The sequence below is a fragment of the Microcebus murinus genome, chromosome 19 (genome assembly GCF_040939455.1).
Source record: "Microcebus murinus isolate Inina chromosome 19, M.murinus_Inina_mat1.0, whole genome shotgun sequence".
In the NCBI taxonomy this organism is placed as follows: Eukaryota; Metazoa; Chordata; class Mammalia; order Primates; family Cheirogaleidae; genus Microcebus; species Microcebus murinus.
In genome coordinates this window covers 50,516,908-50,532,370 of record NC_134122.1, presented here as the reverse complement: position 1 = coordinate 50,532,370, position 15,463 = coordinate 50,516,908, and the positions used below count along the sequence as shown (strand labels likewise).

Below are 15,463 nucleotides of genomic sequence, written 5' to 3'. Positions count from 1 at the left end.
TAGGTATTAACACAAACTGTAAAATTATAATCCAAGAGTGTGATTGCCATTTTCTGAGTTGGTAATTAATTGTGATTATCACAATTTTTTGTATATCATAAAAGAGGGCACTTGCAAATTACATGTAAGATATATTCCATAAAATTACATAAGGGTTTTCAAATCTCTTTTAATTTATTGTTTTGAATTTGAAATCTGAATTTTATATTTGAAATTTAAAAGTTAAATACCCATCATTCATGTTCGCATCTGCCATATAAACTTTTCTCCTCAAAATTGTAAATATTGTAGGCTTCTGTCCCAACGTAGCCAACTGTGTGGAGAGTACTATGGAATTCTGTAAAAACAAAATAAAATTTTTCTTTTAACTCTCTCCATAGCCAAAGTATTCTGCAATTACATCGTATTAATTTAGTTACGATATTTTTATATTTGTAAATTTACCACATTTTCAAGATTCAGCTTTGTTTTTTCTACCATACAGCCTCCTCTCCTTTGGAATTTTATGAATTACAAATAAGGCATAATACAGTTTCCAACATGCCAAAAACACCATTCACAATCAGAATCTTGAATGAATAATCTGAAACTATGGGAATCCTTGAATTAAATAACCCTGGTTATTTCATAGGCTAAGGCAGGAGGATAGCTTGAATCCAGGAGTTTGAGGTTACAGTGAGCTATGGTGTTGCCACTGCACTCTAGCCCAAGCAACACAGTGAGACCCTGTCTCAAAAATAAATAAATAAGATTACATTATGAAAAACCTTGTGCCAAAAATTTAAAAATTACTTAGAATGAACAACTGTTTTTTTAATAAATAATGTATCACAATGACTTTAGAAAAATCTAAAAAATCCCAATGTCATTATCCTTAGAATGAAAAAATTTCTAAAAACTTACCAAAGTAGCTTACCAAACTGACTTAAGTAGAAATGGAAAATCTGCCTAATCCTACAAGCATTAAAAAGCGTAAGAGTTAACAGTCTATGCTATTTGTAATGGAGAGGTATTGGAAGGTTTTAAGGAAATGATATGGTCATGAATAAACATGGAGACATGAAAATGTTCAAAGCTTTAAAATTTGTAAACTCTAACAACCTAAATATTCATCAGAAGTAGAATGGATAATTTGTGGTATGCTGAAACAAATGGAATGCCATACAGCAATGAAAACAAACAAAATATAGATATACACAATATGGATGAAACTCACAAACATAATGTTGACCAAAAAAAAAAGCAAAATGTAAACTCTATATAAAACACAATTCTATTTATATAAAGTAAAACAAAACAAAACAAAACAAAACTCCCTAAACTGCATTTGCTGAGGAATGCATGTGGTAAACTAAGAAGAAAAGTAGAGCAATTATTACCATAAAATTCAGAATAACAGTTACCTCTAGGGCAGAGGTAGAAATTGTGTTCATATAAGCACATATGGGGCCTTCTGTACTGCTGTCAGTATTTTATTTCTTTTTTATTATTTTTTTACTTCAGCATATTATGGGGGTACAAATGTTAAGGTTACGCATATTGCCCATGCCCACCTGCCCAACACCCGATAAATGTTATTCCTATATGTCCACTTAAATGTTGATCCGTTAATACCAATTTGCTGGTGAATACACGTGGTGCTTGTTTTTCCATTCTTGAGATACATCACTTAGGAGAATGGGTTCCAGCTCTATCCAGGAAAATACAAGAGGTGCTATATCACCATTGTTTCTTAAAGCTGAATAGTACTCCATGGTATACATATACCACATTTTATTAATCCACTCATGTATTGATGGGCACCTGGGTTGTTTCCACACCTTTGTGATTGTGAACTGTGCTGCTATAAACATTCGAGTGCAGGTGTCCCATTTGTAGAGTGTCATTTGAACTTTTGGGTATATGCCTAGTAATGAAACTGCTGGATCAAAGGGTAGATCTACTTGTATTGCTTTAAGGTAATTACTTATTGCTTTCCACAGAGGCTGAACCAGTCAGTCCCACCAGCAGTGTAGGATTGTTCCTATCTCTCTGCACCCACACCAACATTTATTGTTTGGGGACTTTTTGATAAAGGCCATTCTTACTGTAGATAAGTGATATCTCATTGCAGTCAGTTTTGATTTGCATTTCCCTGATGATTAGAGATGTTGAGCATTTTTTCATATGCTTCTTGGCCTTTATTCTGGCTTCTTTTGAAAATTTTCTGTTCATGTCCTTCGCCTACTTTTTGATAGGGTTGTTTGATTTTTTCTTGCTGATTTTCCTGAGTTCTAAATAAATTCTAGTTATCAGCCCTGTATCAGAAGTGTAGCTTGCAAAAATTTTCTCCCATTCTGTGGGTTGTCTGTTTGGTCTCTTGAGAGGTTCTTTGGCTGTGCAGAAGCTTTTTAATTTGATGAGGTCCCATTTATTTATTTTTGTTGCTGCTGTGATTGCCTTTGGGGTCTTCTTCATATATTCTTTGCCTAGGCCAATGTCTAGAAGAGTATTTCCAATGTTTTCCTCTAGGATTCTAAAAGTTTCACACCTAATGTTCAAGTCTGTTACCCAGCGTGAGTTGATTTTTGTGAGAGGTGAAAGGTGTGGGTCCTGTTTCAGTCTTCTGCATGTGGCTATCCAGTTTTCCCAGCACCATTTATTGAATGAGGGTTCTTTTCTCCAGTGTATGTTTTTGTTTGCTTTGCCAAAGATTAATTGGATATATGAGGATGGTTTTATATCTGGGTTCTCTCTTCTGTTCCACTGGTCAATATCCCTGTTCTTGTGCCAGTCCCAAGCTGTTTTAATGACTATAGCCTTGTAGTATAGTTTGAAGTCTGGTAAGTTGATACCTCCTATTTTGTTTTTATTGCCTAGCATTGATTTTGCTATACGGGGTCTTCTCTGGTTCCATATGAAGCATAAAATTATTTTTTCTATATCTGTGAAAAATGATGATGGTATTTTAATAGGGATTGCATTGACCGTGTAGGTCACTTTGGGTAGTATTGACATTTTAACAATGTTGATTCTGCCAACCCATGAGCATGCATATTCTTCTACCTGTTTACATCCTGTGCTATTTCTTTCTTCAGTGTTTCATAGTTATCCCTGTAGAGGTCTTTTACCACCTTGGTTAAATATATTCCTAGGTACTTCATTTTCTTTGTTGCTATTTTGAAGGGAATTGAGTCTTTGATTTGGTTCTCACTTGTACTCTTGTTGGCGTATATGAATGCCTCTTATTTCTGTGTATTGATTTTTTATCCTGAGACTTTACCAAATTCATTTATCCGTTCAAGGAGTCTCTTGGTTGAATCCTTGGGGTTTTCTAGGTATAATATCATGTCATCAGCTGTGAGAGTTGTATCTCTATTGCTCCCATTTGGATGCCCTTAATTCTGCTCTCTTCTCTGATTGCTGTTGCAAGGACTTCTAGCACTATGTTGAATAGAAGTGGGGATAGTGGGCAACCTTGTCTAGTTTTAAGTAGGAATGCTTTCAATTTTACCCCATTCAGTATGATACTGGCTGTGGGTTTGTCATATATGGCTTGTATTACTTTTAGGTAAGCCCTGTCTATGCCTATTTTGTTGAGCGTTCTTGTCATAAAAGGGTGTTGACTTTTGTCAAATGCTTTTTCTGCGTCTATTGAGAGGATCATATGGTCTTTATTTTTGCTTCTGTTTATATGGTGAATTACATTTATAGATTTGCATATGTTGAACCATCCCTGCATCCCTGGGATGAAGCCCACTTAGTTGTGATGGATTATTTTCTTGACAAGCACCTGGATTCGATTGGCTAGGATTTTGTTGAGAATTTTTGCATCTATATTCGTAAGGGATATTGGTCTGTAGTTTTCTTTTTTTTGTTGCATCCTTTCCTGGTTTTGGTATCAGGGTTATGTTCGCTTCATAAAATGTGTTGGGGAGAATTCCATCCTTCTCGATGTTGTGGAATAATTTCTGCAGGATAGGCACCAGTTCTTCTTTGTAGGTGTGGTAAAATTCGGGTGTGAAACCATCTGATCCAGGACTCTTCTTTTTAGGAATTTTTTTTATTGCTGTTTCAATTTCAGTACTTGATATTGGTCTGTTCAGGAATTCTATTTCTTCCTGGTTGAGCCTAGGGAGGCTGTGTGTTTCTAAGAAATTGTCCATTTCCTCCACATTTTCCAGTTTGTGTGCATAGAGGTTTTTGTAGTATTCATAAATTATATCTTGTATCTCCATGGCATCAGTTGTAATTTCTCCTTTATTGTTTTTGATGGAGCTTATTAGAGATTTTTCTTTTCTGCTTTTTGTTAGTCTAGCCAATGGTGTGTCAATTTTGTTTATTTTTTCAAAGAACCAACTTTTTGTTTTATTAATCTTCTGTATAGTTCCCCTGTTGTCAATTTCATTTAGTTCTGATTTGATTTTAATGATTTCACTTCTTCTGCTGGGTTTGGGGTTGGTCTGTTCTTCTTTTTCCAGCTCTTTGAGACAATTCATTAGGTTGTCTATTTGTGATCTTTTCGACTTTTGGATATAGGCATTTATGGAAATAAACTTTCCTCTCAGGACTGTTTTAGCTGTGTCCCACAGGTTTTGGTAACTTGTGTCATCTTTGTCATTCAGTTCAAAGAATCTTTGGATTTCCATCTTGATTTCTTCATTTATGAAGTGATCATTCAGCAGAAGGTTATTTAGTTTCCATGACTTTGTGTAGAAATAAGAACTCCTGTTAGGATTGATTTCTACATTTATTCCATTGTGGTCTGAAAAGATACATGGTATAATTTCTATTTTTTTAAATTGTTTGAGACGTGCTTTGTGTCCTAGGATATGGTCAATATTAGAGAATGATCCATGAGCTGATGAAAGGAACGTATATTCAGTGGTTTTGAGGTAGAATGTCCTGTAAATGTCAGTCAGGCCCATTTGTTCTAGAGTTCTGTTTAAGTCCATTATTTCTTTGTTGATTTTCTGTTTGGAGGATCTGTCCTGTGCTGTCAGTGGGTGTTAAAGTCTCTGACTATTATGGTGTTGTTGTTTATCCATTTGTTTAGAGTTTGCTTTATGAATCTGCATGCACCAAGGTTGGGTGCATATATATTTAGAATTGTTATGTCTTCTCGTTCAACTGTACCCTTCACCATTATATAGTGACCTTCTTTGTCTTTTATTACTTTTCTTTTTTTTTTTTTTTTTTTTTTTGAGACAGAGTCTCGCTTTGTTGCCTAGGCTAGAGTGAGTGCCGTGGCGTCAGCCTAGCTCACAGCAACCTCAAACTCCTGGGCTCAAGCGATCCTTCTGTCTCAGCCTCCCAAGTAGCTGGGACTACAGGCATGAGCCACCATGCCCGGCTAATTTTTTCTATATATATTAGTTGGCCAATTAATTTCTTTCTATTTATAGTAGAGACAGGGTCTCGCTCTTGCTCAGGCTGGTTTCGAACTCCCGACCTCGAGCAATCCGCCCGCCTCGGCCTCCCAGAGAGCTAGGATTACAGGCATGAGCCACCACGCCCGGCCTATTACTTTTCTTGATTTAAAAACTAAGTTATCTGTAATCAGCACCGCCACACCAACTTTCTTTTGGCTTCTGTTTGCTTGAAATATTGTTCTCCACCCCTTTACCTTTAGTCTAACTGCATCACTGCAGGTTAGATGTGTTTCCTGAAGGCAGCAGATACTTGGCTTGTGTTTTATTTATCCATTCGGCCAGCCTATGTCTCTTGAGTGGGTAGCTCAAGCCATTTACATTTATTGAGATAAACTGATAGGTGGGGCAGATTTCTGTTCATTATGTTGGGTTGAATTTTGTTGCTTTGTTTTCTCTCTTGAGCCATTGCAGTGTCTGGGCTTTGATCTTTAGCTTTGAGTAGATTTACATTCGTGAATGTTTATTGTGCTGATCCGTGGGTAACACTGTTTTGAATACTTCTTGAAGGGCTGGTCTTGTCTTGGTGAATTCCCTCAGTCTTTGCTTATCTGAGAATGTCTTGATTTCTCCTTTGTATACAAAACTTAGTTTTGCAGGGAATAAGATTCTAGGCTGGGCATTGTTCTGTTTCAGAAGAGTGAAAATGGGGCCCCAGTCTCTCCTTGCTTGTAAAGTCTCATTAGAGAAGTCTGGTGTTATTTGGATTGGCTTTCCTTTGTATGTTACTTGCTTCTTGTGTGTTACAGCTCTTAGAAGGGCCTCTTTGGTTGATATTTTGGTCAGTCTGATGACTGTATGTCATGACGTCTTCCTGTTTGCATTGAATCTCCCAGGGGTCCTTTGAGCTTCTTGAACTAGTATCTGGAGATTTTTAAGCAAGGCCTGTGAAATTTTCCTTTATTATATCTTCAAATAGCTTGTCCAACCCTTGAGTGTTGTCTGCTTCCACTTCTGGTAACCCTATGACCCTCACATTAGGTTTCGTCACATAATCCCACATCTCTTATAGGCTTTGCTCTTTTCTCTTGTTTCTCTGCTCTATCTCTGTGACTGATTGATTTATTTAATTGGACGGTGTTATCTTCAATCTCTGAGATTCTTTCTTCTGTTTGATCTACCCTGTTCTTGAGGCTTTCCACTGTGTTTTGTAGTTCCCTGAATTGATTCTTCATTTCCAGGAGTTCAGTTAAACTTTTCTTCATTGTTTCAATTTCTTTAGTGAATTTTTGTTCCAGGTCCTGGAGTCTTTTTGTGTTTTCTTTGTGTTGGTTATCGAGTTGTTCTTGCAAGTCATTGAATTTTCTTATGATCCACATTCAAAATTCCTCTTCTGTCATTTTGGTTGCCTGATTTTGGTGTCCATTTCTAAGGGGCTGGTGCTCCTCTTTGGGGGTGTGCTTTCCATTTGGTTCTTCATATTTCCGGAGTTCCTTCGCTGATTTTTTCCCATCTGGATCAGTTGTTGCTTCTTGCCTTTAGGTTTTTGTTTGGGTATTGACACGCCCTGTTTAGTCTCTGAGCCGGTAAGTGGTGTTTGTGGGTGAGATTCGACCACACCCTATATGATAAGTCAGTAAGCACCATGAAAAGGGTGTGCAGAATGCCCTCCCTGTCAGTAGGTGGCATTTGCTCAGAGGAACAGGCTACACTGTTGCTTTTGGGTCTTGTATCTTAGTTCTTGTTCCTCTGGAGACGAACTCTAATGCCTCAGGTGGTCAGTGGGGCTCTGGGTCTTTCAGGTGTGTCCTTTTTTCCCCCTCAGTGAGGCCTGGTCTGGGGTGAGTCTGGGTGGAGCTGGGTTGGGTAAGCCTGCCCTCAGGCACCACCAATGCTATTAGCAGGGGTCAAACTTCTGTTCTCTGCTTCTGGGAAAAGCTGTCAGGGAGGGGCTGGAATGGCCCTGCTCAGTCAGAAAGTCTGGGTCTGGGGGGTGGGGTCATCTGAGACCCGCAGTCTGGAGCGGGCCTCACTCCTTTCCACCCTTCCCAACTCCACGGCATCTTCTGGGCCTCTGCCAGCAGGCCAGACCTCATGCCACCGGGCTTCCCCTGGCTTCGTGATGCTGGCCGGAAGGTTCCCTGAGCAGGATGGCCGCCTGGGCTGGATGCATGGCCCCCCTGTGGGAGGAGGATTGCCCTCGAGGATGCTGATCTGCCCCTGAAGGCACACACACCTCAGTAGGCTGTTCGCATATATCCCTTCTGTGCCCTGGGCAATGCAAGACCTGGGTGCACAGGATCTGGTCTGCAGGTCTGGCCTCTGGGTGGCAGAGTTCAATCCCTAACCCCACTAGGGAGAGGAGTGCCAGTCCCAATTCACCAATGGGAGCCCAAGGTGGGTTGAAGTCTCTCAGCCTCAGGGTCTGTCCCATTCTCCTGGAATCACCGGGCCAGCAGCACCTGGGAGGGCTGCCGGGTGGGGAGCTCACCGTCTGAGTTCCCTTCAGTCAGCTGTAGGAGCCCAAAAGGGAAGGTCCCGTTCCCTGGAGGTGTCTCTGGCTGGTGGCTGTATTGTCTCTCTAGGCAGCCATGGATAGGGACAGGGGAGGAGATAATGAGGCAATATGGAGCCTGCTGTGCGGCTCGGGTCTGTGTACCGTGTTTTATTTCTTGATAGTGGTTATATATCTATTTACTTCATGATTATTCTTCAAACTGTATACTTAGCTTTTATGTTTTTTTCTGTATGGTATTATAATTCACAATTAAAAATGGTAATAAAAGGAAAAGGCCAAAAGAAACTAAAGCTCTGAAAGTTTTAATATTTTTTAACCAGATTGTAAAAAGCAGTTATCCAGTACCTCATCTCTGAGCCTCATCCCACTGCTGGTGCTCCTTTCCTTGGTATGGAGTAAGGCTCAGAGAGAGAGTTAATAAGGTGAAAGGCAGGGATGGATTAAGGTTCAAAGATGGAATAAAATACAGGAATGCATTAAAGAGAAGAGATTATTTAGCGTTCAAAGTCAGGGATGGTTAAGGAAGAGAATGAAGAAGGAAGAGACAGGGATAGAACTAGGGGTTGAGTAACTGTTATGCACATTACTAGACAATTTACATTTTGCCAGAGCTACTTTTTGATGATTGATCAAAACTGAGGCATCAAAATAACTCCCTCAAATTGCTCACATGAAAAAAATCCTGATTTGGTCATGGCAGGCATCTTGGAGGCAGTGATACCTGATTGAAGTCCTAAAACATGAGTAGAAGTTACCTAGATGAAGAAAAGGGATGGACAATTGATGTAGAAGGAAGAGCATAGGCAAAGACACAGATGCATGGAACAGCAAGTGTGTGCAGAGGGCAGAGTCCAGTTGCTGGAGGCAAGATTTGTGGAGAGCTGAGGCCAGAGAAGATTGGTACAGACAGACATCATGGGCTTTGTATTCCATGTTAAGAGCCTAGGAGTTAAAAATCTGTGCTGTTTGTAATGGGGAGCCATAGAAAGTTTTTAAGGAAATTACATGGTCATGGATAAACACGGAAACGGAAAAAAGAAAAGTATTAGATATGTGTGAACTAAATGTTCAAATTACATATTTTCACTTTAAAGGATTAGAAATTAAGTTATAATCATGCTTAAAGTATTTAATTATCATGAATTAATTTTATTCCTTCTAAAGTTGACTGCCACATAAAAAATTAATTGCTTGTCATTCTGATTTATCAGTCCATCTCTTGTGAATTGGATTACTGTGAGTCATGATAACATGCTATTAAAAATCAGACAGATCTTGACTCACTAAGATGTCAAAAGTCCCATGAAAAGCTAATATAACTGCTCTTTTTAGATTTATCTTTAATATATTTTAATTGTAACAGAAGACAGAATTTAAATCTTGGAAGATGTAAATTTGTAACAAATAAATAAATGACTTATTCATTCACTGTGTTGCACCTTTAGAAAATTGATTTGTCTCAAGTGATAAAGGAGTCAATCAGGGATTAGACTGATTTTTGAAGGAAGGCTTCAATATAGATGCTCAAAGAACATCTCTAAAGTACTGGAATGGTCAGCCCTCCTTCATAAGTAATAAGGTTCACAGAAAATATAAAATATACTCAATAAGAATTCTAAAAAAAGTTTTATAATTGTTGCAATCAAGCACAAGTTCAAAATCATTATAATGTCTAAACCAAAATGGATAACAAAAATGTAGTTAGTTAGCTCTGGGCAGCTTAAAATCCTTTCTACTGATTATAAATTATTCACAGTCCTTAGAAAAGAAAGGCAGCACACTATTTTATCTATGACAGTAATCATGTTTCCACCTACTCGTGAAGGTGCTTCTGCAGTCCCTAGCAACTCGTCAGGATCTGCATTTTCTGGATCGAATACCCATATAATGAGAACCTATAAAATAAAATGTGTTTGCATTTCTTTATATTTTGTACAAATTTCATTTTTAGTTGTGACAAAACATAATGATAAAAATATTTTTATTTCTTTAAAAATTTTTATTATCCCATTTTTAAAAATGAAAAGCAATTTTCTGTAAGTGAAACCATTCAAAGATGTATGAAGAGTAACATCCCTCTACACTGCTTAACTAATGTGAAAATTTCATATGAATGTTTACATATCTTTCTGTACACCCATAAATAGATACAGCAGCTCATATACTTTTTACAAAAGTGAAATCATTCTATACATGTAATTTGTAACTTAACATTTGTCACTTGATGCATGGCCATTTCAATAGATATAGAACTGGTTGTTTTCTTTCTTGTTTATTTTTCCTTGAATAGATCATTTTTTGCACAGTTTAAAATGAATTATATTAAAAATACAGCAAAAATAGTCCCTCTTACCCTGTACTCCATCACTCAGTTCCACTTCTACCCTGGAGGTAACTATTATTAGTGAGTTCTTGCTTATATTTCTATAAAATTTTTGTGCATAACCAATAAAGATATTTTTCCTCCCTTGACACAAATGCATGCTGAATATGTTTTTTTTCTGAATATTATGTTTTACTTAAAATCTTAGAGATATTTACATATTCTCATTAATTTTTCTGTTGCATATTATTCCAAATTATGGAAGAACCATAATTTATTTAATCAGTAACCTATGGGTAAATATATGTTTCCAGTCCTTTGCCATTATGATCAATCAATGCTACATTGAGCAATTTTGTACAACTTTGAGCATATTGATAGGGCACATTCCTAAAAGTGTAATTGTTGAATCGCAGGGTAAATGCATTTGTAATTTTGATAGATACTACTAAATTGTTCTCCATAGCCGTTGTACCAAGGTACCCTCTCACCAGCAATGTATGAGATTTCTTCTTTCCTCATAGCCTTCTCAACATCATGTGTTACTGTACATTTGGGTATTGCCAGTCTGATGGGTGAAAAATGGTACTTTGCTGTAGTTTAAATCTGCAATTCTCTTTTGAGAAAGTTTCAGCAATTTCCCGTATGTTCAAGTTCTACTTATATTTTCTTTGCCCATTTTTCTACTGGGTTGCTAGTCTTTTATTAATATATTTTCAGAAATTTTTATGTATTAAGAAGATATTGGTTTTGATTCAGGTTGTATTTTTCCACCTGTATTCCATTTTCTTTTGACCTTTTGGTATTTGTTTTTGCCTTATTATCTATCATTTTATTTATTTATTAGTAAAAATTATCATATATTTTGGTTTGTTTTCTGGATTTTGTGACATTGTTTGGAAGGTTTCCAATTTTCCAGTTGTAAGAGAATTCTACATTTTTTTCAGTTGTTACTGGATTCATTGTATTTACATAGTTAACCCATTTCAAATTTATTCTGGTGTGCTATGTGAAGGATGATGCCAATATTTTTTTTTTAAATAATCAGATGGCTACCCAGTTATCCCAGCATTATTTATTGACTAGTCCATCTTCTCTCCATTGATTTGAGATGCTACCTTCATTATTTAGTAAAGACTTAAATGTATTTTGGTTATTTCTGGATTTCTATGCTGTTCCATTGATCTTGACTGTCTTTTCAAGAGTTAGTAACTCATAGTTTATAAATACAGAGGCTTCAGAGTACACTTTAATACCTGGTATGACCAGTGCCCTATCCTTGTTCTTATTCAGTGTTTTTCTGGACACTGTTTGTTTGTTTTTGTTTATCCATAGGAACTCCGGAATCACCTTGTCTACTTCTGGAAAAATGTATTTTTACATTAAGATGGAACTGCTTTGTAAATTAACTTAAAGAAGATTTGTATCTTTATGTTGTAGAGTATATTTATTAAGGAACATAACAGTATGCCTTTCCTTCATAAGAGTTCTAAAGTTTTGTCATACAGGTCTTGTACATTTTATTCAGTAAAACTTCCATGTGAGAGATTAACAAATGAAGACAATTATCTTTGTTTTGGGACTCTTTCAGATTCAAACCAGATACACTAGCTCACATGTTGTCAAAAGTTCAAATGGTTTCACCTCATCTCAGCAAAGTCTATGCATCCCTGGCAAGTTTGTTCATCTGCTTCACCTCCAACTTTAGCAACTGGGCCTAGGTATGAAAGCATTCTCTAGTTTTTGCTCACCTAGCAAGGTCCTATTCTTCTGGAATATACTGCCTTTAGATTTCATTTTATCCACAGCTCTTGTGAGTCTTTAAAGGTTTTAAAAAATTTATCATGTGATTTCTTGTTAAAATTGGAATGAATGTTTTTTATATCATTGTGTATCTGCTTGGAGGTCTTAATTATTTAGTTCAAAATATATTCTAATTTTAATTTTGGCTTCTTTTTTGACCTTTGGATACAGAAGTTTTTAAATTCCCTAACATGGGGGTTTTCTAGGTAATTCTGTTACTGATTTCAAGCTTAATTGCATGGTAGTCAAAGAACATGCTCTCTATGATTTCAGTCTTTGACTTTTGCTGAGATTTGCTTTATATGTTCAAATTTTGTGAAAGCTGTGTGTTGGAAAAAATATATATTCTGAGATATTAAGTGCAGTTTTCTAGATACAGTCATACAATGTTCAAGGGTCAATTGTATATCCATTTGATCAAGTTTGTTAATTGTATTTGAATATTTTATAGTTCCTACCAATTTTTATCTGCTTTTTAAAACAGCTATTAAGAGTTTTAACAGTTTAAGAGAGTTATGATGATGTTCCAGAAGAAGATGACATAACTATATTTGAATAAATGTAGACTGTTATACTGTACTTAAAAAAAAATAACACTATTTACTATATAACTTAATAACGCTATTAAGTTGTCCTTTACTGATAATTTGTCTTTTTAAAAGCTTCTTTTTGTTTCTCTGCAGCTTTATTATGATGAGTCTAGTTGTAGACTTCTTTTTATTTACTTTTTATTGTGGTTCTTTCTTAGGGTCTCTTAAACATATGGATTTCTTCATTTTTGGAAAAATCTTAGTCATGATCTCCTAAATATTGTTGGTAATATGTTTTATATACTTTATTTTGATGACAGGTGATAGTTACAGATTTCTTGATCCACAACAATTAAGTCATCTCTGGAATACCATTTAATCATGGTATATCATTGTTTTTGAAGTCTTCTGGATACTTATTATTTCATTCACAATTTTTGCATATATTTCAAAAATAAGGGATGTCAATATTTTTTGAAACCATATCAGGTTTTTGGTTTTTTTTTTTTTTTTTTTTTTTTTGAGACAGAGTCTCGCTTTGTTTTCCAGGCTAGAGTGAGTGCCGTGGCGTCAGCCTAGCTCACAGCAACCTCAAACTCCTGGGCTCAAGCGATACTCCTGCCTCAGCCTCCCGAGTAGCTGGGACTACAGGCATGCGCCACCATGCCCGGCTAATTTTTTTAATATATATATCAGTTGGCCAATTAATTTCTTTCTATTTATAGTAGAGACGGGGTCTCGCTCTTGCTCAGGCTGGTTTTGAACTCCTGACCTTGAGCAATCCACCCGCCTCGGCCTCCCAAGAGCTAGGATTACAGGCGTGAGCCACAGCGCCCGGCCAGGTTTTTGGTTTTAAAGTTATGCTGGATTTATAAGTTGAAAGAGGAGCTTTCTATAATGTCTTCAATGGCCTGTAGTAGTTTTAGTAATGAAAGTAGGGACTTTGTCTTCTTCATTGCTACTGTGTGGCCAGCAACTAGGCTAAAAGCTGACAGAGATTAGATATTCAGTACTGGTTGAATGCATAGCTACCGTGTTTCCCTGAAAATAAGACCTACCCATAAAATAAGCCCTAGCAGGCAGGATTTCTAAGCATTGGCGCAATATATGCCCTACCCCGAAAATAAGACCTAGTGATGGGCGTGGCTACACAGCATACCTGCACAACCCATGCATTTCGTTGCATAGCAGTAAAGAAGACAAGCAGCCCTTCTCATCTGCCCCATGAGAGCTGTATTGCTCGACATGAGAGATTGGGGCCATTGGTTCTAAAGGAAATAGAGTCAAAAGAAATTCAGGATGGAATTCAGAGTTTGGAGAGTTATGATGATGTTCCAGAAGAAGATGACATAACTATATTTGAATAAATGTAGACTATTATACTGTACTTAAAAAAAATAACACATCCTCTGAAAATAAGCCCTAGGGTGTCTTCTTGAGGAAAAATAAATATAAGACCCTGTCTTATTTTAGGGGAAATACAGTAGTTGCTTTCTAGTTGTTACATCTGTTCCTCATTTCTATTTTTTAAAATCTTTTCTGACTGCTATTGGATTAAGTAATTTTTATAATTCCATTTCATTCCTACTAGTGGCTTATTAGTTATATCACTATTTATATTAGGTGTATCGCCATGTATGCCATTTTACACATATTGTAAGAAACCTGCAGCAGTATGGTCCCTCCCATCCATTTTGCCATTGTTGTATATTTTATAAATGTTATAATCGCCGAAATACATTGTTACTATTTTGGCTTTAGACTGTCCATTATGTTTTATAGCAACTAAGAAAAGCATCTTTTATATTTACTTCCATTTTTACCTTTCCAGAGGAATTTTTCTTAGAAGATCTACATATGTCTGGTATATTTCTTCTGCCTGAGGAACTTCCTTTAAGATTTGTTGCAGTAGAGCTATGCAGGCAACAAATTCTCTTAGATTTTGTTGGTTTTCAAAATTATAGATGAAATGTTGTATATTTTCTTATGAGTTTAAAGTTATCTGTCATCTGTAGTTGTGTCCTCTTTTTATTATTAATATCCATTTGTGAGTTAGAATTAAACATTTTTTTCATTTTATTAGTCTTTTCAAAGACATACTTTGGAGGGATGATCATCTCTTTCTCAAAAATTTTATATTTTTTAACATTTTGCTTCTATCTTTACCCTGCTTTCTTTGGATTATCTCTGTTTCCTTTTCTACTTATTTATTTTTAATTTTTATTATTTTTAACAGTAAGCATATTAAAGTTATAATATACTAAGTATAATTCTCTTAAGCATGATATTAATGGGGATGATAATTTTTTAAGACAAGAGTATGCCATCCTTCTCATTTGCCAGCAAATTAATAAACTTTTCTTTTCTTTTCCTCAAAAAAAGTATGATATTAAGTCCTCACAAACTTTGATATTGTGTTATTGTTCAGTTCTAAATCTTCTGTAATTTTGAATGTGATTTTTGCTCTAATTCTAGAGGTGTGGCTCTACTTTCAGAAATATGGTTGTACTTTGGATTATTTCATTTATGTATAATAAATAACACTTTTGTTATTTCATTTATGTATAATTTAATTTCATTAGGTTTGGGGAACTTCCCCTTTGGTCCCAGTACCTACTGCTATTGTGTTGTGCAAATGTACTGTAACTTCATCAATTTTTGTTCTGCTTAACTCAACACATCCTTGCTAGAAAAGCAAGCCTTAAAAAAACCTTGCACTGAAAACACTTATCATATCATGTTGACACAGCCAGAGAATTCTCATACATTGTTAGTGGGGAGTAAAATGCTATGAAGCTTTTAAAAAATTGTTCCAAGATTTCATTTCTAGGAAGTTCAAGAACAGACAAAACTAATCTTTTATCTCTGAAACAGGGAGTTGTTAGACTACAAACTTTCTATAGTGATGGAAATGTTCTGTTTCTTGATCTGTGTGTGGTGT

General features: G+C 36.1%; 1 protein-coding gene across 1 annotated transcript in view; it reads right to left on the bottom strand.

Annotated features, from left to right (window-relative positions):
• The window catches only part of CATSPERE (catsper channel auxiliary subunit epsilon), a 110,296-nt gene that overhangs the window by 71,763 nt on the left and 23,070 nt on the right, over window positions 1–15,463 (bottom strand). Inside the window, exons 7-8 of the mRNA XM_012751298.3 lie at window positions 9,684–9,761; window positions 231–337 (exon numbers count right to left, since the gene is read on the bottom strand). Coding sequence (XP_012606752.2) covers window positions 231–337; window positions 9,684–9,761 — 185 coding nt within the window. The remainder of the gene's footprint in view (window positions 1–230; window positions 338–9,683; window positions 9,762–15,463) is intronic.